This window comes from Vipera berus (assembly GCF_964194415.1).
Source record: "Vipera berus genome assembly, chromosome: 6".
NCBI lineage: Eukaryota > Metazoa > Chordata > Lepidosauria > Squamata > Viperidae > Vipera > Vipera berus.
The window spans coordinates 72901638-72928407 of NC_138208.1; the positions used below are offsets into that span (position 1 = coordinate 72901638).

A 26770-nucleotide genomic window follows, 5' to 3' on the forward strand; every position below is an offset into this window, starting at 1 on the left:
TCTCTCTTTCTTTCTCTCTCTCCCTCTCTTCTCACCCCTAGGGGTGGCATGTCTCGTTCTCAATCTCAGTCTCAACTTCTACCATTATTTACATTGTTTCCTCATTGATTATAGAACTAAATATTACTTTAGCCATAGTGGTTTCTAAATGTGTTATGGAACATGTGTGATTATTGTTATCATGCTGTTCTAATAAACTTCAAGGTTCTTTCTGACCTGTCCTCTCTCCTCCATGTGTATCAATCATACATGTGTCATATGTGTTGGGGGTTACAAAAGATAAATATAAAGACTGCATGTAAAGAGAACAGGGTAAATTTCTCTTTGTTTGGCAGTTGATATTTAATACAGAGGGTGGGATTGACTGGGAAGGAGAGAATGGCAATCACAGGGCCCTTTTGTTGGAAAATTCCATAGGACTTGACATTTTTGCTTTCTCTGTTCTCTTATACATGAGCTCAGAGATGGACAAGCTATCTGCCATTTTCCCCCATCCACTGCTTTCTGACATGTAGACGAAAGCGTATAGAAACTGAAGCTCATTTGCATCCTGGGAAACCACCAGTCTATGTGTGTGCTTGAGCAACTGAAGGCTGGGGGAGGAGAAAGGAGTTAATAATTAGAAAGAGATTGATGATTAGAGACATTAAAGGCAGACTGTGGTTCCCATGGGGGCACCTTCTCCAATACTACCCACGTTTTATTCCTTTCAAGTGAGAGTGCCCCCCATTATTTCCTCTTGATTTCCCAGAGCCCTTTATTTCTTTGCCTCCTTGCATCTCCTTCCTTCCTTCCCACCGTCCCTCTTGTTTTATTTTATTTTCCCTCCCTGCTGTTTTGCTTGATGGAAATCTCACTGATGCGTTTCCCTTTTGGACTTGCCTTGGGTTAGTTGGCGTGCTCACTCTCCCTTTGCCAGGCCCCTTTCTTTTTCTTTTCTCACTGTCCCTTGCTAAGACAGCCAGCTCCCTGCTGTGGCAGAAGGACAGTAGCATTTGCTTTTCCAGTGCCAACCTTTCCCACATCTGTGTAGCTATTGTTCTGCACCGGAGGGGGATTTGGAATCATTAGCTGGCAGCAAATAGCAGCTCTGAGGGACAGAAAGTTAGAAGGGGGAGTTTATTTGGAGGCCCATAATGTTGAATAAATCTCATAGTTCACAATTAACCTCTTCCTTCTTTACTTTCTTTTTGGGTCCACTCTAATTTTCTCTTAATCTTTAGACTGTCACCCGCTGTTCAGTGTTTAGGACCTTCAGGAGTTTGTAAAGAATGTAGTAGAATGTTATTCTAGCTGGAATGTTATTCTAGCTGGAATCAAATCTACCAGGTCTCAGACAGTAGATTTTCCTGAAACTTTTAACTGGTTCTCCAACTGGAGATGTTGTACCAGGAATTGCAGCATGCAAAGCACATACCCCACCTATACGTTATCTCCTCCCTACAGTTACTTCTCATATCGCATTCTTTCTGTTCACCTTTGTTCTCTGTCAATAGTCTACAGCAAAGATCCCCCATACCTGCATGAAGTTTCAGATTGTTCATCAACCCCAAACATTTATTATATGAAAATAATTTAATAAATACTACTTTAATAATAGTATTGCTGCTGCAAATGCTACTAGTGATAACAATAGCAACAATGGATACTCCCATTAACCCTTGGGGGGTTGATATTGACCATTTGGGGGAACCCTGGCCTAAAGCAAGATTGAGACACAACTTTCACTGTGTGAGAAAGGGAATAAAATCCTTCCTTTTGTCTCTGAAGGGTGATGGAGTAAAAATATCTTATGCAGTTTCTAAATTTATTCAGCTTGGAGAAATTATTTGCTCCCTCTTCCTTCCAGTAGGAGAAGAGAAACCATTTGGTTGATATGAGCGGTATAGTTTATTGTGAGTGAATATCTTGTTTCGTTATATCATCATCTTGCCATAATTCTGCTACCCCTCATAATTTAATTCAATCTCAAGAGGGCTTTTCAAAATTGGGAAGGACGAGCAACTAAGAATGACTATAGAACTTATAAAGAAAAACATTAAGTATTGCATCCTCATCCATCTCCAGTAAAAAGGTAGGCTCAAAAACACCTTGAAGGAAACATTAAAGTACTCTGAGGATAAGCTAAATACAAAAACAAAAGAAGAGTCTTCCAAGAGGAAGAAAACTTCTGGGGGCAGCAGGATGGGGAACAGACTTCAACATCCAGTAGGAAACAAGAGCATCATTTGTTTTACTTTCTTTTGTAGGTCCTTCTGAGTTACTGGATATGACAGATAGTGAAACGTAAGTCTTGCTCACTCAGCTTCTCTCCTCATATATTCACTTCAGCTTACTTTTAGTTGCATAGAAAATCAAAACAATGTCATGTAAGATTAAGCATAAAATAAGTTTTTATAGATATTTTATTAATTTACTAATTTTACAATCATGAGTACTTAATAAACAACGTGTTTTCTGGCTCTATTGGTAATTAAGTGGTACATATTAACTTTCTCAGTCTAGTCCAATACTATACCAACCAGTGCTTCCTTGGTCCTCTCTTCTTCTGGTAGTATGCATTTTCCCATACTGGGCAAATACAATTCTTGTTTCTGTTAATTCATATACAATTAAATATAGACATACCCATCACATTTTCTAGTATTATACATAATATCGATAGTGTCAGTTTATAATATCTTTTCTAGCCAGAACATATCTCAATTGTATTTGCACTTAAAATCTATTTGTTCAATCAATATCCTGTTTTCCCCGCTTTTTAAAATTTTTAATTTCCCATCAATGTTCAAAATATCTCTATCGCTTATAGTTATCTCATAATAAATTATATTTGGATAAGCAAAAACTTTCCTTATCCAACCCCTTTTAAACTTTTCATATTTCCCATCTCATAACATATTATAATATTCTAGTTACAAATCCTATCCTTCTAATTATAATATTTTTATTTCTAACAGTTATCTATTTTTTAACCATATTCAAACATCTGTTTAATAGTATAATATCCCATCTAATAGGTTAAAACCTCTATTTTCTTCAGTCTTACTCTAGCTTTCTTCCTTTGCCAAATAACTTTCCAATTCAGTGCATTTGAATCATCAAGTAATTCTTCCTCTGTTTTTGTATATATTGTTTGGAATGAGGAAGAGAATTTGATTGAAGTATTTTTGGAAGAACGCTCAACCCATTTATATTCATTAAACACTCTGTGTCCTTCTCCTTCAGTTTTTCTTTTCATTTCTTGTTTGTCAATATGCAGCATTTCTCCTAACAGCTTTAGCATCCATTTGATCAGCTCTTCTTCCTTATCCTCAAATGTGTTCTGAGATCTTGACAAGTAAGATATCTTTTCCATTTCTGGTGTTATCACTGCATCTTCTAATTTTTCATTTGTCTGTATCTGTCTTTAATTCCTTCCTTTAGGTCCTCCATCTTTGGATTAGTTTTTTCTAATTTCCCTTGTTTCTGAGTTACTAGTTCCTTCTTTGTAGTCATTGTCTGAATTTGTAGGTTTAGGTTAGAAAATTGTTCTTTTATCTCATTTGTGTTATTTTTGGTCTCATCCTGAAATAAAACAATTGTTTTATTGATTGATTTCAACATAGAAAGAATTTCTTTCTGAGATTCATTAACATTTTCTTGCTGGTATATCAAGCTGGGGGCTTCAGAGATATGTGTTAAAGATGTTTTTTTATCATTTGCAGCTAAGTATGGAACACTCATTTTGTTTTTGTATGTGGTCTTTAAAGTCCAATAGGGTCCCCAACACAGATAAGCAGCACAAGAGGGTTCCCCCCCCCTTTTCCCAGGTGTAATCTGTAAAAATGAAAATTTCCAGGAACAACAAAGAGTCTTACCTAAGTCTAGGTTTCAAGCCAAGTTTCCTTTAAGCATAATAAATTGTAGTGCTGTGATTCACCATTAGATGTCATGGATACCATCTTCCAGCTTTTTGAATCCAAGCTTATTTTACAGACGTTCATATATCTTTTCTAAAAAAAGGACTCAAAGGTACTTTTAGTCCCCAAATTTCAAAGCTATATATCTGTATTAATTCCAAATTGATCTTGTAGCTTTCTCTATTTTCCCCCAAAACACTTAATTCGCTGCTTTTCTTTTCCTGAGGGAGTGGGACAAAAACTTCCCTTCCCTCTCTCATCAGGGAGGATTCTTTGCTTTGGGCATTCTTTTTTTGCAGGAAACTAGTATTAAGGTCATAAAAAGAGGGCAAAGTCTCACCCAGTTTCATCCACGTTGCTCAAAAATTGCTAGTTAGAGTTTATCTTCAGTTGTCAGCAGCTTCTGACTGGAGACACAAATGTAGCCAGTCTTTGCCCCCAACAGTTTGGAGGGCTTCCTTGGATCCAGTGGAAGGGCCACCACCCCTCCGCAATTGATGAGGATCCCCTCCTTTTTCATCGCCTCTTCGAGGCAACCTTTGACCCTTTTTAGGGTCCCTAGCAGGGCAAAATCAAATGTGGAAGATGGAGCCCCATCTTCCTGCATCTGTTATGCCACGATGCCTAACCAGAAGTTCAGCATAAAATAACAATTTAATGTGTTGATTTACACAATGTCAGCCTATCCATTCCTATTTCAAGAATATATTGTATTTTTTTAAAAAAACTCATGATGTTCTGAAATCCATAGTTATCTCCTGAACCACCTTCCTCCCCCCCACCTCAAGTATTACCATCCTGTCTACCAAATCCAAAATGATTACTTTGAGGACATTACTAGACACATGAAAGTTCACTACAGATTACATTTTTTGTTTTCCCTCTAAATCTAAATAGAAAAGAGAAAGGGAAAAAAAAAGTTCAGTTCTAGCCGACATGACCAGTAGTGATGAAAGTACTGGGTCAAATCCATGTCTTACTCTTTTGTGCAAAAGATGGGATTCCTCCCATTCCCCCATAGGGACTAAAACAATTTTGTAGAAATTCTTGGGGACAAATAAGGAGAATGAGTTACGTATATTGAGGGAAAAGGCCTGCATTTAAATTTCAGTTTGTATACTCCTTTGTAAGAGTTTCTTTGGTTCCTTCTATTCAACTTATTGTGCCTCAGAATGATCATTTGACTCTGCCCTATTGATCAATTACCAGTATGGTGCTATTGGGAGGTTGTTGCCCAGAAGACGCTGGGGGAAAAAGGGCTCATATATTACTGTGAAGCAGTATATGAGCCGGGGGCCACCATTAAGTAAAAAGTCAAAAAATCTCTACAAGGCTTTAGACATCTCTAAGCTATCACCTTGCACTAATATTTTCTAATTTCAAATTGGACAAATTAAAGTGAACAGACTGGCATAATGTTAGTCTAAAAGCATTTGAAAGGTATAACCAGATTAGTGAAAATTTAATGGTGCTGCAAGAAAAAAGAAAAAAATAAATCCCCAAAATCTAGCTGTTGTTGGGAACTAGTTAATCTATATTTCTGTCAGGACCCACACCAAACCACGTCTTAGGAAGACAAAATTCTTGGAGTCAAATCTATTCCAAAAAGAATCTTTACTATGACATGCTTGGTTGTAGGAAATGAGACAGGACTTAATATTATTCCACGAAGTAAACCCTTATAAAGAGTTCCCGGTTTAACCCCCCTTAACCCCATTTGGTCAGTCCCCCATCCTTTCTCTCGTATCATCCATCTCGTGGGAAAAAGGAACTTAGGACCCTTCATGTTTATTGCTCTCTTCCGTGACAAAAGCCAGATGCTAGCCCCCACTTTTGTTTTCCCCAGTTCAAAAGGCTTCTCCTTTCCTTTGAAATGCCTAATACCGGTTCAATACACATCTATTCTCTTCTCTTCGGGAGATGGCAGAATCCATGGAATAATGTTTGAAACATTCCATTTATGAATATGATATAAATGGATTCTGACAATTTCCATCTCTTAGCTTCTGGATAGAATTAATTTCTTTCCTTTGTTCCTTCTGTAGCTATACAATAAGAATATAAAGATCCATTATTAGGCAGCCTGCTAAATCCTTTGGTTTAAGCCCAAGCAAACAAATGGAATAAAACCTCTTCATATTTGTTTAAACATTAATGCCCAGCTTTTATAATGTATACATCTTCAGAAATGACATAATATTCAGTTCCAAAATTTAGAGGAATATACAACATAAATATTGATGTCTGTTTTAAAGGTTTTAAAACATACACATGCAAGCATACTCTGATGTTTGAAGCCAAAGAATTATATTGTTCAGATTTTGGAAGAAGCATGGGAATGAAAAAGAAGGAAATTTACTCTGCAAGGGAATTCATCCAAATGGGCAGGGGTGTAAGGGAAAAAAAAATCATGTAAGTGATTTAAAATTGGACTTCAGTGTAGGTAACAACTTAATATTCAATATGTTGCTTTAAGCATGGCAATCAAACAAAACAAAACTAAAATGAAAGTTTGAACCCTCTTAAAACCATATTCTGCTGTACCAAAGATCTAGAGGACAAATTAAGAAAATGTGTCTGTGTCAGCAACCCTAAAAATTATGTCCTGTTGAATGTAATTCATTATATTGATATTTTTTTCCATTAAACACCCAGAGGTGAGACAGCATTGCACAAGGCAGCCTGCCAACGTCACCGTGGCATCTGCCAGATGCTGGTAGAGGCAGGAGCATCGTTGGGGAAAATGGACTCCAAGGTAACCAAATCAAACCAAACAAATCCATTTCAATAATTCTGTGTGCAAGTGAAGTCAATATTTAGCCAACTCGGGCAATGCCTTTGCTAATATAAACTTCTGTGCTTGCTTGTTTTTCAGCACACTTTCACCGAGTTTGCTTGGATGGAAGTCCTGCTGATTTTATTTATCATTTGTCACTTGCTATTGACAATTTCAAGTTGGCTTTTAACAGTAGTCAAAAAACATGAAATCTACAAGAATATAAGTAATGTAAAATCACAGTGTATGAGCATATAGCCAGCTAGTAAATCAGCACTTTGAAAGAGTTATATGATCCTGAAATGCCACTTAAGTATTGAATGATGGGATTTCATGTAGTGCCTATACTGATGAAGATGTCTTTATTTTAATTTGGAGGCCACTGCATAGATCTTGGTAACTAATCAATTTAAGACTTCAAGAAAATATTGTTAGGTTGTAGTATTCAAAGGTTTGTTGGTTTAAGTGTTGATTTATAACAGGACTTCACACTTAGTACCCACCACATCCAATCTCATTGGAGCATTCTATATGGTGGCCCATTAGAACAAGTCAACAGAATTGTCAAATGCTAAATATAACTGTATTTACAAGTGAATTTAAAAAGTGAATTCATATTCAGTCAAAAAGGGACTCAGGAAATGAACCCTCATGCTCAACATGCTGTACGTGTTGATTTCCCCTTTCTATTGCTGAGTGTTTCTCTCTCTTTTTTTCTGCCTTACCGTTATAGGGTAAGACACCTCGAGATAGGGCCCAGCAGGCTGGGGATCCAGATTTAACCTCCTACTTGGAGAGTCATCAGAATTACCCAGTAGTGCCCCACGAGGATCTAGAGACTGCCGTGTGATCTCTGTGGTGTGCAAGAGAAAAACTTTAGGAAATGACAAAGCTGCACCTGAGGTACTCTTGAGGTGTCGTGTGAGGAAGAAGCAAATGGAACCACCAGTCTCTCGTTCTCCGGCAAACTCTGAGAAGAAGCCACATGTTTCTAAGGGCTACGAAAACTTGCCACAGAACTGTTCCCACATGTCAGCTTGTAGGGATAAAGGAGGAGACTCAAAAGCCTGGAAAATCCATAGGCCAAGGAAATGTATTCTCACTGCTCTCCCTAAGTAGCATGAATGTTTCCCATGTTCCTTTTGTAGAATTTATTTGAATAAATAACAGCAACACAAAATGTGGGGGAAGAAACAAAATAACACAAATATTCATAATCCAGTCAAACATTTATCTTCCTCTAACCCTTTCCATGAAACTCTTGTGTTTCCATTTTCATGCTCTATATTCTTCTTTCAGATGCTATGTTACACATCGGTAAACTAGCATCTGTCTCTTTGTGCTAAATTTTCACCATTCTGGATTAAATCAACTCTGTGTAAAAGGATCCAGAATGCTCATTGCAAAACCATGTAATGAATTCTCGCTTCATATTCTCTCCAAGATTGCATTATTACATCATTGCTTCTTCTGAACCCATTTCCTTCCTGTCTTCTTTGGATATATATCAAGTCTACTATAGAAAGAATCATGCAGAAGAAGTGATTTTATTATTTGTTTATAAATACGAAGGTGTAAATATAGAGCACAAAGAAACAGATCAGGTGATAGGAAAGTGATAAATGTCTCTCAGAATATTTGTGAGTTTTACTCAGATTCTAGAGTGAGACATTCGTAGATTCATTTCAGACCTTAGGTTTGGTGGTAACCTACGAGTGTCCCAAAATTGCAGAACAAAATATGCACCTCATAGTCACTTCAGTGACCACTCTGGTGAGATATCTTGGTTCCCTTTTAAAATGGTGCAATTGGCTACAATAGACTAGCTATTTTTGGTCTAGTATTGACAAACTTTGGTACAAAAATGATTCAAGATGCCAGATCATGATCATGTGAAATATATCCATAATGTTTTGTGCTTGTTTACTTACCTTAATCTGTAGCTTTTTACATTGGCTAAAAGGTGAATTTGGCTAAATTTCAGGTTATTGACTTGAGAAGACTATTCAGAATTTTGCTTAGAATTGTAGCTTGAATACTGCCTTTAGGAAGAGTTGCCAGACTGAAGAATACTTCTGGTTAGCCTTCTCCATGTTGGTTTCCTCCAGACCTTTGGAGAATGCAAATCCCAGAACTCATGGCCAACATCTATTTAATCACAATTGTGTATTACAAAAGGAGCCATGAAGATCTTAGACTCTAGAAGATTATCTGCAGATGGTCCTAATTTGGTAGACTCAGAAGTCATTCTCCAAGTCTCAGTAGACCTAATCCAATGCAGAGAAGAATCTGCAGTAAGCTGAGAGTCTATCAGAGTAATTTACGTTATGATATCTTGATGGAAGCTCTGCCCCTTACATAACGTTTGTCATTTGCTCTTGCAGTTGCCTAAGCCAAACTAGATTAACTTTTGCATAGAAAGCATAAAGGCAAACCTGAATTCTTTCCACCCTGGGGACTTTCCTTGAGTTATATGGGCATTGCAGGTCCTGTTACATACAGAAGAATTAGGGTGGAGAATGAGTCTTAAATTTGGTTGCCATAAAGCCAGCTATACAGTGCTGACATGATCCAATGTTGCTAGTATTTAGTTTACAACAATTTATAAGAGAGAATGGAAGCTTTTATGTTGATAATGAGGCACAAGCATGCAACTAAACATTAAGGATATGTGCAGGCAAACACTTTTCCAATCCTGGAATTTTCATTATATAGAGAGAAATGTTTTGTTTTCTTTTCTGCAGACATACACTCTATATTTGCTTCTTTTTCTTTCTCTGTCCTGCACCTTCAAGCTGTGAACCACAATTAAAGCTATTAAAGCTTGAAAAGTTTCAAATTCATCGTCAGTCTGCTTTGGAGAAGCTCTACTATAATTTGAGCAACTCCTGATTCTATGTGAAAGCCTAATTCAGTTTGGGATTCATAATTCATCTAAATCTGATGCCTATTCGTAGTATATACAATGTAATATCAAGATGGAGGGTAAGCATACAATAAGGAGGATCTCAAATTGCCTCCATTAACCCACAGTCTGGTTACATAGGGGAAAGCAAGGAGGAAAACTTAGAGCAAAACTTATGCTGACTTGGAGCAAAGCCTGGAGCAAGTTTTGAAAGTGCTCCCATTTATGGTGCACAGGTCTTCTGCTGGCCTGGCTAGGAAAAGCAGAGTATAAAGCCAGGAGTTAGTTTTGAAGGGTGGTTAAACACAAGGATCTAGCCATTGGTCAAACCTTTCACCAATTGCTGCAGTAATGATTGGCCAATGATACCCAACTGGCTGTGATATCTACCATTGAGGTGTCAATATATCTATTGCCTTTGGTATGTCTGCAGAACTATGCATGCTAACAAAGTTCACTATTTCTGTCATTTATGTTCAATTTTTACCTTTCAAAGTGTTAGAATAGCTGTTACAGACACTGGGCATGCATTGATTGCACCTTGCCATTTCTGTTGATCTAATACCCTGTCACAGTCTGACCTTTCTTCTAGTGCAGAGGTTCCCAACCTTTTGGCCACCAGAGACCAGTTCCATGGAGAGAGTTTTTTTTCCCCCCGTGGACTGGAGAGTGCATGGTTTTTTGTGCTGCCTGCATCTTGCAGATGGGGCTTTGTTAGTGTGGACCGGTTGCTGTCATGCTGCGGCCTGGTACTGGTCCACGGACTTGGGGTTGGGGACCACTGTTCTAGTGAACCTAAGTCAGCACACCTGAATTGATTTTCCATAGGCCTGTGTGAAATACAAACATAATACTTTGTCAAGGCAGTGCATCTGCTGCTGTTGTTTAATAGACAAGTCTTATATCTATTTCATTCATTACAAGATAGTGTATCCCTTTGTTTCATGGAGGTTTTTTGAAAGGGTAATTCTCAAATCATTATTAAAAATTATTTATTTAAATTGTAAACCACCCAATAGTCAAATCTTTCTCAATCTAATACATTAAAACTGCAATCTGAAAAAAATGAGAAAACAAATAAATTAAAATAATAAAATAAAGTACAAAATGAAAACACCATATTATTTAGGTAGCAACATGGTGGTTATTCAAAAATGTAAACAATATAAACTAAAGTAAAATTAAAGGCCAATTGAAAAAGCCTGGGGAAAAATCATGTGAGTGAAGCAGCCCTTCCAAAAATCTTCATAGTTCTCATTTATTTATTTATTAAAACTCATGTGCTCACTCAACTTCAACAGTAAAACTGTGGGTGAGTGATGTACAAAAATAAAATGACAATCAACAGTAACAGTAATAATCTTTAATATCAACATGGCTTAGTAACTGTATTTATTTGATTTATGTCACTGCTGATCTCACATGTGAGTGTAGACTTAGAATGAAATAGATAAAAATAAATACAGTATATACCGTTAAATAAAACATGCAATATGAATATTTTCTCCATATTATTCTTCAGAGAAGCCCAGGACTTATGTGTTTAAACAGCAAACAATGGAGCTCCATATCTGGATGTGGTTAATGTTCTCATTTCAAGTTAGATACATTAAGCTTAGGCTACTCCAATCATTTGGAGGGCTACTCAGAGGACTCTCAATAAATACAATGAAGGTGTGGCTGCTTCAAACCCTTTCCTTTGCTGAGAGTGTCCACGAAAGAACAGCCATTTTTGCAGGACTGCCAACTAAGCAAAATGGCTATGTGTGCTCTCACAAGTGGAACCATTCTAGGAAAGCCTTTGAAGAAATAAAACAAAACTTTTTGGAAGATGCAGCTGCCTCCATGAGCCACAGAGGCATTCCAGAGATATGCACATACATACTATAGAAAAAAAACATGCAGAATTAGTCTGAGATTCCTTACATACCTTTATTTTTCTTTATGGATGGAGAGATGTGACTTGAAGGTACACACCATATCCATTTTTCGGTGTACAGTTTGTCTTCTGCAATGTTCATTCACTTCTTAATACTATTTTTAATGTCAGTTTCTGGAACACTAGAAGCTTTTGCTGTGCTTTTTTGTACAACTTTACTAAGCAGACTGGGGGCCAATTCCAAATAACTATTGCTAATAAATAACTATTGGCATTGCATGAACTGTAGTCATCCTGACAGTAAAATCTGCCTCCTAGTGCACCTTAAAGGCCAACTTCACAAATAACACAAATTTCCAGAAGGTGGCAATTGTATGTTGGAATTGACATGCAAGCCCTGTGTAGCTCATCGTGTGGAAGGGAAAATACCCAGAGATGTTTTTGTTGTTCATTCTATGGAGATAAGCCAGAAAACTAAGCCATGAATGACTTTCCAGTGTTATTGACAGTATAATATTGTTCTAGTTATTGTTCCACACAGAAATAGATACGTCTATAGACATAACCATAGATTTATAATTATAGTTAATCATGTGTCACATTCATAATACATGATGACATCATTTTTGTTTTTCTTGTTATTAATATGTGATGCTACTAAAAAACTGTATGAGGTAGAACGAAGTGCAAACCGATCATGTGGAAGATGGTTTTAGTATCCGATGGACAATTTTGGCATGTTTTGTAGTTTACAGAGTGACTAAAAGGAGACATTACTGGAGGTGTGTATCCTTTCCTAGTAATACTTAATTAACTAAAATTTCACATCTTCTTGTTTGTTTTCCACAAAATTGGCATCATTTGCAAAGTTATGGAAGTTCACAATAAGACTGTATTACAAAGCACTTTAAGATACTTAAAATGGGAGACAAAGAATAAGAAACTTAGCTATTTGTTTAGTCATGTAGTTCCCATAATGCCTATTTGTAGCTAACTGATGATGATGTCCACAGAATCCATTGAATTTATAACCCCCTTCAGAAAACTATCAATTGTTATTGCTTCTCTCTCTCTCTCTCCCTCCCTCCCTCCCTCCCTCCCTCCCTCCCTCTCTCTCTCTCTCTCTCTCTCTCTCTGTGTCTCTCTGTCTCTGTCTCTGTCTGTCTCTGTCTCTGTCTCTGTCTCTGTCTCTGTCTCTGTCTCTGTCTCTCTCTCTCTCTCTCTCTCTCTCTGTCTCTCTGTCTCTCTGTCTCTCTCTCTCTCTCTCTCTCTCTCTCTCTCTCTCTCTCTCTCTCTCATAAATGCAGTTTGCTGATGGCAAATGGATCATATGACAGCCCTAATGACAGGCCCCTAATAATTTTCCCAAATAAGACTGAAACTGCATGAAAGAAAGAAGGATAAAATCTTTGAAAGCTTGGGAAAGTCTTGTCATGTGATGCCATTTCTGGCATATTGTGTGGGGCAGGAAACCCACTCAAAATAAATATAAGCAATTTGAATTCAATTCAATGATATATTTGCTTTTATTTGTTTTTTTATAAGGTTGGTGCATTTGAGTAAGAATGCACATAGAAGAGAATCATATTCCCAAAAATGTAAGATCTAGATTTAGCCAGGCCTCATTAGGACCTGACAATGTAAAACATGGCTAATCCTAGATCACATTTGTTGCATTTTAGTTCCATTGTAACTTTTGAAATAACTGTCCTAGTCTGTATTATAATTGGGACAAAAATATTTCATGTTATCAATAATCACAATAAATGTGATTCTCTTTTGGAAAAAAAGCATCTGTGTTGTTGCATATTTCTGTTCTAAAACACTTCTCAAATTAATGTGCAAAACTAGAATACCTTCCAGATGCCAAAATACCAGAAAATGCTCATTTTTGATTACATTAAAATTTCATATTTTATGCATTATTACTGGCCTTTGAAGGTCTTGTACAACCATATGGTCCTTCTCACCAGATTGTTGCCTTCCCATAGGAAGCCAAGAGAAATGGATTCCAGACAGAAAGCAATCATGATCAAGCAATCATTTGAAGGCTTGATTCTCATTGGGACATGTCTCATGCCTTGCCAAAAATTAGAGGGGAGGAAATGAATGCATACCTGGTAGTGGTGCTGCCTCCATAGGTGTCTGCAGGGGTGGGAGAAGTAAAAATAAAAGACAAGATGATGTTCCTTTCTAGGCAATCAAAGCCTTACCCCTTTTAAATCTCCATCCTGATTGCTACATTCATGAGCTGAGCAACAGCTGTAGTCTAAAAGGTCTCTGGTTCAAATTCTAATCAATCGTCTTGTCACCATCATACATAATGAATACATTGAATCCTCTCTCTAACTGGCTTGGCTTTTGTTTTTAAACTCCTGGACTAAAAGGAATAGCCATTCAAAATCAAAGGTGTTCCTCTTTTATTTCCTGCACTAATAATTCACTGGGGGTTATTTGGGGGAAGAAATAAAGAAAAAAAAAGCAGAGCTGATGACTGCAGTGGAATGAAGAGCTAGCTTTTTTTGACACTTCTTTTTGACACTGGCTTTTTGACACTTCCTCTTCAGGTAAGGAATGGGCTGGAGATTGCCCCCGTGAACTCCATACAGTTGCTTCTCAGGGCTCTATGGTAGGTTTAAAGCTCCAGGGGATGGGGGGATAATAGCCATCCTGTTCAAACCACAGGCAAGACCTTTAAAACAATGTTGGGTTCTCAATTTTTCCTGATCACTTTCAGAAATTGCTCATTAGCTGCTTTTCAGGAACCTTTGGATCAAGTTTTAAAGCACTACACAAGTTTCCTTCAATAAATAGATTTACAGTTTGCCTTCTTCCCTCCCCCAGAACTTCAGATAGCTTACATAGGTATGTCCCTTATTATGTCCCTACAACATCAAATCTATGAGGTATGATAGGCTAAGAGAAAATGATTGATCTAAATTCACTCAATGAGTTTTCAAAGCTGGTCTGGAACTCAGTTGTTCCTAAACTAAGATCAATATCTGAAACACAAGACCACACTGCTTTTTGTTCCCTTTGTTCCCACTTTTTCCACATTTCAGTGAAGTATGAGCTGGATCTACATCTATGTGGATGCTCATAAACAATCCTTCCCAACTTGATACTCTCCAGATGTACTGAAAATAAGTGCAGACTTAGAATTGTGGAACTGAGGAGACCAGATTAGAAAAGCTGACTTACATTTTCTCGTAAGAGTAGGATGCCTACAGCAAGATAGGGTGCAATGCAGCTGATATGTATGTACATTCTGTTTAGGCTCCCAAAGTAGAAGATTTTACTGTTCCAGGGCAAGGAATCTATTGGTTAATATCAGCAGGACAGTGAGAGATCCCTTCTGGTGTCAGAAGCAGTCTCATGCTTCAGTGGAATGACAGTGTTTCCTGCACACACAACTTGTACATGGCAATATTGACTGAGCACAGAGCCCACTGAACACACTGGAATTAATTAAATAATGATTATGTTAACCATGGTTTTAAGCATAAAAAGGTAAAGGTAAAGGTTCCCCCACACATGTGTGCTAGTCGTTTCCAACTCTAGGCTCATCTCTGTTTCAAAGCCGAAGAGCCAGCACTTGTCCGAGGACGTCTCCACAGTCATGTGGCCAGCATGACTAGATGCCAAAGGTGCACGGAACGCTGTTACCTTCCCACCATAGTGGTGTCTATTTTTCTACTTGCATTTTTATGTGCTTTCTAATTGCTAGGTTGGCAGAAGCTGGGACGAGTAACAGGCGCTCACTCTGTTATGTGGCACTCGGGATTCGACCCGCCAAACTGCTGACCATCTGATCGACAAGCTCAGTGTCCTAACCCACTGAGCCATCACGTTTTAAGCATAGTATGGACCAAGTCAAAGGGTATGATTATCATACCTTTCTCCTCTACTTATATTCCCTAACTATCTCTAAAAATGTGTTATCATCATGCATTTTAAGAATTTGGCCAACAGAGGCATTGAAAGAGAATTGTGTAAAAAAACAAAACACAAAGTGGTATTATAGTTGGGAATGGATTGGAGATTGAGTCAAACTTCCCACTGAAATGTTGATCTTGAGAATTTTCTGTAGCATACATTTAGCTAGATGGGTACAATAACTTCTTTGCTTAATTTTCTTGGCCTTTTGTTGTCCTATAGTATGGTTTCTTTGTCATCCCATTGCTACTACTGTGACCTGACAGCTTGAAATACTATAAAAATAATTACATTATGAATGTAGTTTCTAATATGAGCACATGTAACTTCTCAATATCATCAATCTGTAGGACAATGTTGTATGGGTACCAATAACATTTATGAGGCTGTCATTACAATTACTCAAGAGGAAATGTTCTGCAATTGGTAACAAAAGTCAGATTTAAGGACTTGAGTTACTTTTTTATTATTCACTGCCCACTATTTTTATTAGCCATAGAAAATAAGGTTCAGCAAGTCATTGTTCATCTCTCTTGTTAATTATAAAGCTTTGCCTCTGATTGCTTTCAAATCTAAATTGTCATAATTTAATTGTTGGAAAAGCATTCAAATAACATTATGATGAATCCTAGGGGGTTCAGCAGAGTTTCCAAATGGTATGAACAAACAACATAGATCTGCACAGAAAATAACTTCTTCTAGAGTCAGTCCACTGCCCACAGGAAGGAAAGAATTGTTGCTCTAAATATGTCCTTATATCAATAAATGGGAAAAATTATGCAGACGTGAGAATGGCATCTGTACACTTTTGTTGTTGCTTAGGACTGGTCCATGAATTCCTATTTATATGAATTATCTCAAATACACTCTAATATGTCATTGAAATTCCCCCTCTGTAATTAGGATTAAGATGCACTTATGATGTATGGTGCCATAAATTGGAAAAAAAACATTCATGAATATGAAATGGAGTGATTCATCCATTCATCTATATCAGATCTCATGCTACCACTCTGAGAAATAGGAATGTTCTATGGCTATCAGGTTGTTCTTAGAGGTTGACCAGAAGCATTTGGTCTACCACTGTGAAAACAAAATGCTGGTTTACAGAACTTTTTGATCTGATGACCACATCTCTTCTTGTGCTTTTTCCCCCCTTTCCATCTCAGTAGAAGCTGAAAAAAATTATGAGAAAAGAGATCAGCCTTTGTCCACCCATCTGCCTGCCTACCAGCAGAATAACACTTCAAACACTGAACAGAAGACCAAATCTGTTGTAAGGGAACAACAACAACAAAAAGGTTGAATGTGAAAATGGATCATATCAGGCTGGGGATTGCATTGAAAATAATTTCCCCAAATTGTCCCATTGCTTCTCTATGGGGGAAGGATTCAGATTGTTCTGAGTCTTCATTCCTACCTAGTTACATGTCTCTAAAAGAGATGACCAAACTATCATTTTCTTCCTACCACATACATACTTGTGTAATGTTTGTGAGCTATTGAGCAACTTAGAATGGAAGGAAAGGATGCCTGTAATCCATAATGGCAAATTACACATACTTTTCTTCTAAGTGCCATAATGACAAGATCTGGCATAATCCCTAGTGGGATCAGTTGCCAGCCTACCTTGTTAAAAAGAGAGGTCTGAGCCCGGTCCATTGTTTGTTTTCTAGAGATTTTCATTCCCACGGTAAGTGTGCATATTTCCAATGATTTCAGCTCACATTTTATGAACACCAACCAATGATCCAGTATTTGCAGATATCATATTGTTCAACTCCACATCTGTTCCAAGAATGGCAGTCATCTCACAAAGAGCTCATTCATTGCTATAGGACCACACTCTATACTGTCCCTGAGTTGTGTGTCAAGAAGCTGCCAGCTGGCAGAGAAAGACCATGGAGGGTGGTGGTGGTGGGGGTAGAGGAATAGTAAAACTGTTCTTAAATCCAGAACTGGGGAGGGAGAGAGAAGGTTTCAGAGTGAATGCAGAAGATGAAGGGGTTACTCTGTAGTAGAATAGCCAAGTGTTTTTCTTTCTTTTTTCACATTTTGGATGCTTAAAAATGCTCCTTCACTGCTTAAATGAACAGTTAAAAAAGTTAAAGGCACATCATTGTTACTGTGTTGAAAGGCAAAAACAAATGTGAAAAAGCACAAACTTTTGAAAAGCTCATTTTTTCTTTCAAGAAAGAAAATGAATTTTTCTTTGAGGCAGATATGATTTAAAAAAAATGAAGATCAGGTTAGGAATGTTAAAAAATTAGTAAACACATCAGTGAAGTCAACCAAAAACAGCCCATGATTTTTGTATAAGGTGTGTGATTTCCAAGGAAGAAGGTGACTACTAATGTCTTTGTGTAAATTTACCCCTCTGTGCTCCTCATGCTCCCAGGAAAATGGAATATCTTGGTCAATTGGTTATTTACAGTGAGCAATGCTTGTGCTTGTTTAGAATATCAGTCACATTGGCTACTAGAGCCATGATACAGAGAGCTGCTAAATAGATGGGTTATTTTTACAAGCCCCCTCTGATCTGAGACAGTTATGTCTGTCATTGGGTTACAGTTGCTTAAGCAGTCATTTGACCCAAAATTCTACAAAGACCTTGCCTTGAAATATATAGTTTTTGTTTCATTTTATTGACTCCTAAAAGTGGTTGAAATAAATTTACATATCATTCACTTGAATATCTAGTAGAAACAGGCTCACACCAGATTGCTCCACAATTGTCACTCTTTAGTCAGAGGACCTCAACCTATCTTTTTGGAAGAGATTGTGCCAAATTTTGAGGAATGTAAGCCCTTACCTCTTCCATGCTATAGTCCCCAATTCTCTGAATGGGACACAGAGTTATGTTAAATACACCATTTATTTCTGATGCTTTCTCATATTTTTGCCACACCAGCTCATACAATTGTTCTGTAATGATTTGTTTCTTTGAGATTGTTTTAAGTGTGAGATGTTCCATGAGGGAACAAATTAAAGGATGATAATGTCCCAGACTAATGGCTATGAGGACTAATAAATGCAATAAGTTCCAGTTCTTACTGTGAGCCAGAACAATTAAAAGTTGACTGTAGATGTGCATAAATATCAATGAGTTGTGTGAATAAATGCCTAAGTTTAATATTCCAGACATTTCTCACAACTTTCTATAATATTGGAAATGAGGACTACATTTTTATTGCAACCCCCCTCCAAAAACTAAAAAAAACCAAAACAACAGCAACAAAAAACAGACTTGAACACTGATTGGGTAGAATTAAGTTATGCATGAACCAGTAAATCAGAATGGTCAGAATGGCTCATATAAGGAAAATAAAATAAAAAAAGATACCCATTCCTCAGTTTCAGACATTGATAATTCCCACAATATAGCTGATGATCTATTCATCTGAAGTGACTAGTGCTTGGCTTTCAACTCCTTGAATTCCCAGCATCCTATAGGAACACAACATCAACTAGAACCTATTGGTACTGTAGTTGCATCAAATCAGTCTGTTAGACTTATATTCCATCTTTCCTTCAGTAGCTCAAAGCAGTGTACAGTTATTCCCTCTTATAATTTTCCTTTATTACCATATGAAATAGGTTTGAATGTGTGAGTGAGTGATTAGCTCAAAGTCACCCAGGGAGGTTCTGTCATTGAGAAACACCAGAATTGGGCTTTTCCCAGTTCCACTGTGTGGCTTTAATTCCTACAGCACACCCTTCATATACATTAATGTAACCTTTGTACCATGTATTTACAAAAGTTGCATATATATATATATATATATATATATATATATATATATATATATATATATATATATATATATATATATATATATATATATATATATATATATATATATATATATATATATATATATATATATATATATATATATTATACTTTAATATAGAAACAAGGCTCTTTTATTTAAATTTTTCTTCCCAATGCACTGATTTGTCAATATAAATAAAAAAGAACATGTTTATGATATTTGACACTTTTGTGTCAGCCTGGTATTATTTTAATTGGTTGTTTATCTTCTGAAGGAAAAGAAAAAACAGAATGCTAGCCATTCTGGAGAACATTTCTACATTTATAAAAGGAAAAATGTTATTTTGCAAACCTTAAACATTCCAACATCAAAGTATATTATGTGTATCACATGACATTTCCGTGATGCATTAGAAATTCCTTATTTCAGAATTCGTCTTCCAGGACTCTATTATGTAATACTCCTTTGTGATTAAAACCTATTTCATTGTCATGATGAATTTTATCCTGAACATAGATTTCATAACACTCTGAGAAAAAAATCAGATGCCAAGGCAATGGAGGCAACATTCTCCAAAGGATAATTTTGGCAACTTCTTCTCTGCCCTACCAGTCAGAGGATAAGTAACAAATGCCATCTTGGCCCTTGAAACAGTGATTTCCATCAGTAGTTCTATCTATTCCACAAACTAGAAGCTCAATAAAAAAATGTGTTTTGATCTTTAAGAATCACAGATGGTACCTTCAAGGATATGGAAATCAATGCAATGTAGGACTTGCCTGCTTTGCTAAGGCTTTCACAATTATCAACCTTCTGCTAAAGAGTGAGGGATAAACTGATGCTATTCTCTTTTTTAATCTGTGCCCTGTTGTGAATCTTCCTTTTAGGATTTTGTCTAAATTTGTTATTATGGAGGAGCAATAAATGTAATCTTTAAACTGAGACAAATTACCTAAACAGCCTTAATCTACCATATTTATCTTTATTATGATTGCTTCTTAAATTTAACAGCTTCTCTAAGTGGCCAGGAAGCATGACTCCTGCTGTATGCATTCAAAGAAAACTGAAATTTTAATTCATTTTAATCTAATTACATTTAAATTGAATTTAGAGAAAGGTACATTCATGGGAGTTACCACCTTTTCATGATTTCTCTTTTAACCTCAATAATAAGCTATCTCTAAGCTATCACCTTGCAATAATAATAATAATAATAATAATAATAATAATAATAATAATAATACTTAATCCTGTGTTTTCCCATCCCTATGATGCAACAGATCATGTCTGTTTTAAAGTGCATAAAGTGAATTTTTTCCTCATCTCTGTGAGAGATTTTTACTTTTAAATAATATTACCATGAACATAATTATTGTAAATTTCATGAGATATCTCCTTCTGGAAGCTGAGAAAATATGAAATGACTTTATCTGAATATTATACAAAATGTTTTGTATTCATGGTTATTGTGCAGTCAAACGTTATGAAGACACTGTTAAATATGCAAAACTCATTTCACACCAGGTTCACACTGTCGTTAGACAAAAGGGCCAACTGGTATGAACAGCTCTTACACCTTCAGAGACACATGAACAAACAGAAGCCCTCACATTTTTACAGTTAATCTTGCATAAATATTAATTTATAAAGAGCTGGTAATTAAGACTGAATCTGAAGAGTGGCATTGCAATAAGTAGTGACTAAATTTCTATTAATTCCCTTAAGTTGATCCTTGTTCGATGAATCCTTCTCCTTACTCATCTGAATTCAATGGGATTTTTATTTAAATACTGTAAATATTAAGAGATTGAGCAGGAATAAGCGGTCTAATAGAGTTTCATTTTACTCCACTTCAAGTAAACTGCAGATAAGATGAAAACCTGATATGAAAGGCTTCAAGGAATAAGAATCAGAATTATGTGAGGACCAAAATAAACCTCTTTAGGGTTCTTAAATGAATGGTAAAGTCCTTCACATAATATGAAGTTTCTTCACCAAACTTTCCTTTTCTAATTCTGCTTGGACTGCCCATATAACTAGTTAAAATGATTCATTAAATAGTTTCCTCCAGTTTGGCAATTATAATTTCTTTTTAATCTAGATGGGGAGTATTTGGAAGATATCTTCCAAGAGACTTTTGATAATCCACACACACAACAGTAGAGTTTCTGAGATACTTGAGAATAAAACAACAAAAATGTTCCTTTATTTCTTGTTATATTTATGATGGCCAAGCAATATAAAAGCAAGCCTGTATATTAACCTGAGAAGAGGAAATGAGTTATTTTTTGAAGAAAAGCAGCCAATCTCTTCCTGTGTTACATCTGAAGGAGCCATTGTGGAAAAAAAATTGAAGAATCAGATGTAATTGATAGTGTGGCATGTAAATAGGCATTCTGAGTTCTGTCAAAACACAGCATGTATGGCAAGTAAGATAACAACAATAAAGTTGGCTTGAGAATGGATTTTTAGATTAGATATAATTTACCTAAAATAACATCCTTGGAGAAAAACTAGGCTTTGGTATATGGGTCCAGATGTGTCAAAACCACCTAGTGCTATTCTTACTACTAGCAGGGAATGCTTTGTGTGGCATGGGGGTGACAGTAGATGGTAACCTAGTCTACTTCATTCCATCAAAATGCATTATGTGAAAATTGACTAAGCTGTGCAGGAAAATGGGAAATTTATGGGCCCATCTGGTGATCTCTGTGGAAGGTGGAAAATTGTGTCTGTGAAATGGAGATGACTATTTATTTAACTACAAAATAAAAACTTACATAACTACAGCTGTAATTATAGCTTTATTTATAACAAACATAAACTACCGGTACCTAATTTCATATAGCCTTTGGCCATTCCTAAGGCCAAAATGGTTTACAAGAACACTACTCGCTTCTCTTCTTCCATACAGAAGTAAATGCCAAAGAACATGAATTCATAAATGAAAAAGAAACTAATAAATAGACATGTGGTATGTTCCAGAGATTAAGAGAAGGGGAAGGATGTAAAATATCTGAAGGAAGGTAGTCTTATGGACTGAAATGATGAACACATGTGAAATACGAATGAAAGGACTAAAGTATGAATTGTTGACATTTAGGCTATTGTGAATGTGTGTGAAAATAATAATCTATAGATTGATAATAGTTCTGTGTTATGTTCCAGTAAATGAGAAAATAAAACTTTAAGAAGTTTAGAAAAGATATTGTCTATGTTATCCACATAAATATATTAATAATCAAGCATTTTCCTCCAACTTCTCCTATGGACTGTTGTGTTAATTGACACTCTGAATATGAATCAACAATACTTAATGGACCTTTTGCCTAAAGCCATCTGCTTTCTAAGTGTATCCATTCTTGAATGTTAAATTCTCCTATCCATGCAGTATTGATTAATTACTACTAAATGATTAAATGACAAAGACAGCCATTTGGAATATAAGCAGATATTCTTTGATCTTGAACCTTTATTTACAACGATACATTCACTGCAAAACACAAATTTTATGTTTAAATAGCCAGTTTCTTGATGTGAAATGTGTGATGCAACCATTGTCATTCTTTATCAAAACCCAATTATTTCTTGTTCCCTGAAGATTTTGTTTCGAATGATACAGTATGATGCTGAACTTCTGGGCATCATTCTGAATTAGGAGGTATTATGGAACTTAAACTAGAAAGGTAAAACCAAGCTAAAATTCTCAGAGAACAATATGTTAATACAAGGAAAGACAGCATTATTCTCACTTGACAATGGAGAGAATTCTTGGAAAACTATTATGAATCCTCAACAAGCAGTCTGACAAAAGCTCATCCAATTCTGAATTGAATAAAGTGAATCCACTCAATATTACTTATAATATATAATAACAATTATAATCAGTGTTTTTTTGTAAAATAAAAAGGTGCCGGAACTCACACATGTCATACAACCCGCCTTGCCTACCCTACAAGGTTCCATCCAAAAAAGGTGCCGGAACTCCATTCTGGGTGTTCTATGACAAAAAAAGCCCTGATTATAATAATGTTGAAGATAATTGAGAGTTCTGCTAACACTGAAGAGACATCCAAATGTAGATTTTAGCCAATCCTATTCCTGTTCTAGAATATGTAGATGAGGAATGGATTTTGAGGATTGCAGTAGCATTACAGTTCCTGGGCTATTAATATTAATTTGATAGTTTAGTTTCATTTTTGGTCCCATTTCTTTTAAATGTGGATCAAACATTGGATAAAAGAAGATCTAGATAGTCATAGAGATGACCTTGGAGAAAATATGAAGAAGAAGTTACAAAAACCAAAACATATTTTATGCCTGGGAAACAGAGAAAGCATGAGAAAGTTGCTGATGCTGGTTTTATCCTAATTCATTGGATTGAGGGAGGAAAGGAAAAAAACACAAACTTTTTTTTAAAAATAATATTTTATTAATTTTTCAATTTTACATTTGAGTGTTTAAAAAGCGAAGTGGTGGCTGGGTTAATCAATAGTTCGATAACATATAAAAATCTTTAGTACAAATCTCAAGTTACAATATCAAATATTTCCTCTTTTTCCCTTAACAACTACTGTCTCATATTTAAGCTAATACAGTTCTTATTATATCAACTCAGTGAAAACATCATTATTACATTTATGAATAAATTTTTAGCTTATACATATTTTAATTACTTTGTACATTCAATCTTCATAAACAATCCATATCCTGTTATTAATTTTTTCCCAATTTTTAGTTTCCCATCAATATTCCAATTTAACATTTTATATTTGTAATTTTCAGGCTTTAGGTAACCAAAATTTCCCTTATCTCAATTCATAACAGAATCTAATATTCAAAATACACATTTTATCTATTTGAATATAGTCTTGTTCTATTTCCTAAAAGTTATCTATTTCCCACCATATTAAATCATCTACTTAAAAATACAATACCCCCTTTAATAATCAAAACCATTATATATATATTGCCTGGGTTAATCAATCAATCAATCAAACATATTCATAATAATAATTATTTTTCTTTTAGGTCTAATATTAAAATATTAAACAGATAAAATCCTTATTTTTCAACCAATTTCCAAATATTTTAAATCTAATGACCAAAATTCCCCTTATTTCAACTTTTCCCTTTAACCCCCTAACTAATAATATGACATCCCCTCTAATAAATCAAAACCCCAATTTTCTTCGGCCTAATTCTGGCTTTCTTCCTATGCAAACTAGCCCTCCATATCAGTGCTTTTAGATCATCAAATAGATCGCCCTCTATTATTATATATGTTATTTGAAATAAAGGACACTATTTAGTTGCCATTTTTTTGGAAGGGCTAGCCCATTTGTATTCATTAAGTTGTCTCCCTATTATTCCAATTCCTCATTGCCCTGATATGTTTATCTTCCATTCAATCTGTTCTTCTTCTTTCTCAAATTTCTTCTGATTTATATAGAAAGTCTTTTTCATTTTCAGTGCTGTCACTCCCTTTTCTGGATTTTCCATTAACTGTATTTGTTGGTCAATTGAGTCCTCTGTCTTAATATTTGACTCTTCCACTTTTGTTATCTTCTGCATTGTTAGTTCTTTGATTATAGTCAAAGTTTGGGTTTGTGTATCTAAGCTGGCATTTTGTTCTTTTATGTTAGGTCTTATTTTATCCCAAGCTGAAAGAATGGTTTCATGTATTGCTTTCAACATGGAAAGGATCTTTTCCTGGTCTTCATCCATATTCTTTTAATAATGTGTTAAGCTGAGGACTTTAAAATCAGATGTTAAAAATAATTTTATAACTAAAATTTCACATGTTTATAGATAGTCTTTATGGTAGAAGTTGTTTGTCAAGGTATTTCATCATCTCATATAGTAACCAATGTTCCTCAAATAAAGAGATAGGAAGGCAATTCCCCACATATAACTCTGACAGTAGTAAAGGTTTACATTCATAGTTCAAGTAGGCCAGTTATGCTGCCCAAATGATCTCTTTACAGCTGAGTTTCTCAAGAGTTTTATCTAAAGTCTGGGCTTCGAGCCAAGTCTCCTTTGGGAAATAACAAGTTGTAATACCAAACTTTGCCACAAGATGTCACTGATGCCGTTTAAAGTTTTTTAAGTCCAAAATTTTTATAATCCTTTTCCCAATCTTATTTCTTTTTTGTAGATAAAAGCAAAAGTCTCCAATAAAAATAAGAAAATTTTTGATCCCCAGATTTCAGGAAAATATAAATCCCATTAGATTAAAGTTGTTCTTTTAGTGCTTTAATTCCCCTGTAGTCAGTCGCCGCTATTCTTAGAGTGTGGGATAGAAATTTCCTTCCTTCTCTCCTTACAGGGAAAAAAAATACTATGGACAGCTTTTACAGGAAAAGAAAATACTTAGGATAAAGAAAAGATTGGATCTCACCCAGTTTCATCTGCGTTGCTTGCAAAGTACTTGGTGGTGAGTTTGACTTTGGCTGTCTGCACCCTAGTGATGAGCCATATTACTATGGGTGGTTTTTCCTCTGTCAGTTTGGAGGGTTGCCGCCCTCCCGTGATCAAGTGGGAGCCCCCTCCTTGCTCATCGCCCCTACAGGGTGACATTCGACCCTTTCCAGGGTCCCCCAGCAGAACAAAACCGAACACGGAAGACGGAGCTTGCCTTCTAGCATCCGTGGTGGCCGCGATGGCAAACCGGAAGTCAAAACACAGACTTTCAAGATTCCATTACTGTAGCATGTATCAATAAAATATAGTGCCAGTGAAACTTGTAGAATCTATTTCTTTATCTGGCTACATAGAAGAGCTGATAGGAAAGAAAAAAACTCTACATCAGGCTTGTCCAACCTTGGCAACTTTAAGACCTGTGGACTTCAGTTCCCAAAATTCTCCAGCCAACCAAAGTACAAAAACAAACTATCTAACATATAGTATCAGAGTGCCAAAACAGAACCTATAATGGAGACTTCAGTGATTTCCTGGCTGTGACAAGTGAAGCAAATATATATATATCAGTAATCTTGAAATACATTTATGATATTTTAGATTTTCTATTCCATATTTTATACTTTTAACTCTTCTATTGTTATGGAAATGTGATGTGAATATGCTATACGATAAATAATAATATAGCAGCATGTTAAGACACTGAATATTTAAGGGGGGGCAGCTCTTTTATGGAATTATCTTCACGGATAGGTGTCACTACTACTACCTCTGTACAGACTTTGACAGTTCTGCTCAAAAGAGAGGCTTTACAAGGTTAGGCACAGAATCTCATTCAATTGAGGGTTTTATTTTATTTATTTATTTATTTATTTTATATAACTCCAGCTAAATAAGTAGCTGGAGTTCACAAAGACGTTAAAATTCACAAGCCTTAAAGTTGCCAAGGCTGGACATCCCTGATGTAGAGGTGTTTTTTCCCCTTTTTTTCTACATTTGAAGTCATGTACTACGGTATCTACTTTGATTTTATGATGCTTTCCAGGTTACAGACTTTCTGCTGAGCTGAATTCTCTTTCTTTATAATGGATATTGGATATTCTTTGCTAACATGCAGCATATACTATGACTGTATGCACCACTGAAGTCTCCATAGATAGTCTCCATCCATACTTA

General features: G+C 35.9%; 1 protein-coding gene across 1 annotated transcript in view; it reads left to right on the forward strand.

Annotated features, from left to right (window-relative positions):
• Positions 1-7528, forward strand: part of DGKI (diacylglycerol kinase iota) — a gene marked incomplete at both ends in the record, with an annotated part of 261813 nt that extends 254285 nt beyond the window's left edge. The window contains 3 exons of the mRNA XM_081330760.1: positions 2250-2286; positions 6558-6657; positions 7412-7528. Coding sequence (XP_081186886.1) covers positions 2250-2286; positions 6558-6657; positions 7412-7528 — 254 coding nt within the window. The remainder of the gene's footprint in view (positions 1-2249; positions 2287-6557; positions 6658-7411) is intronic.
• Positions 7529-26770: the final 19242 nt, after the last annotated feature.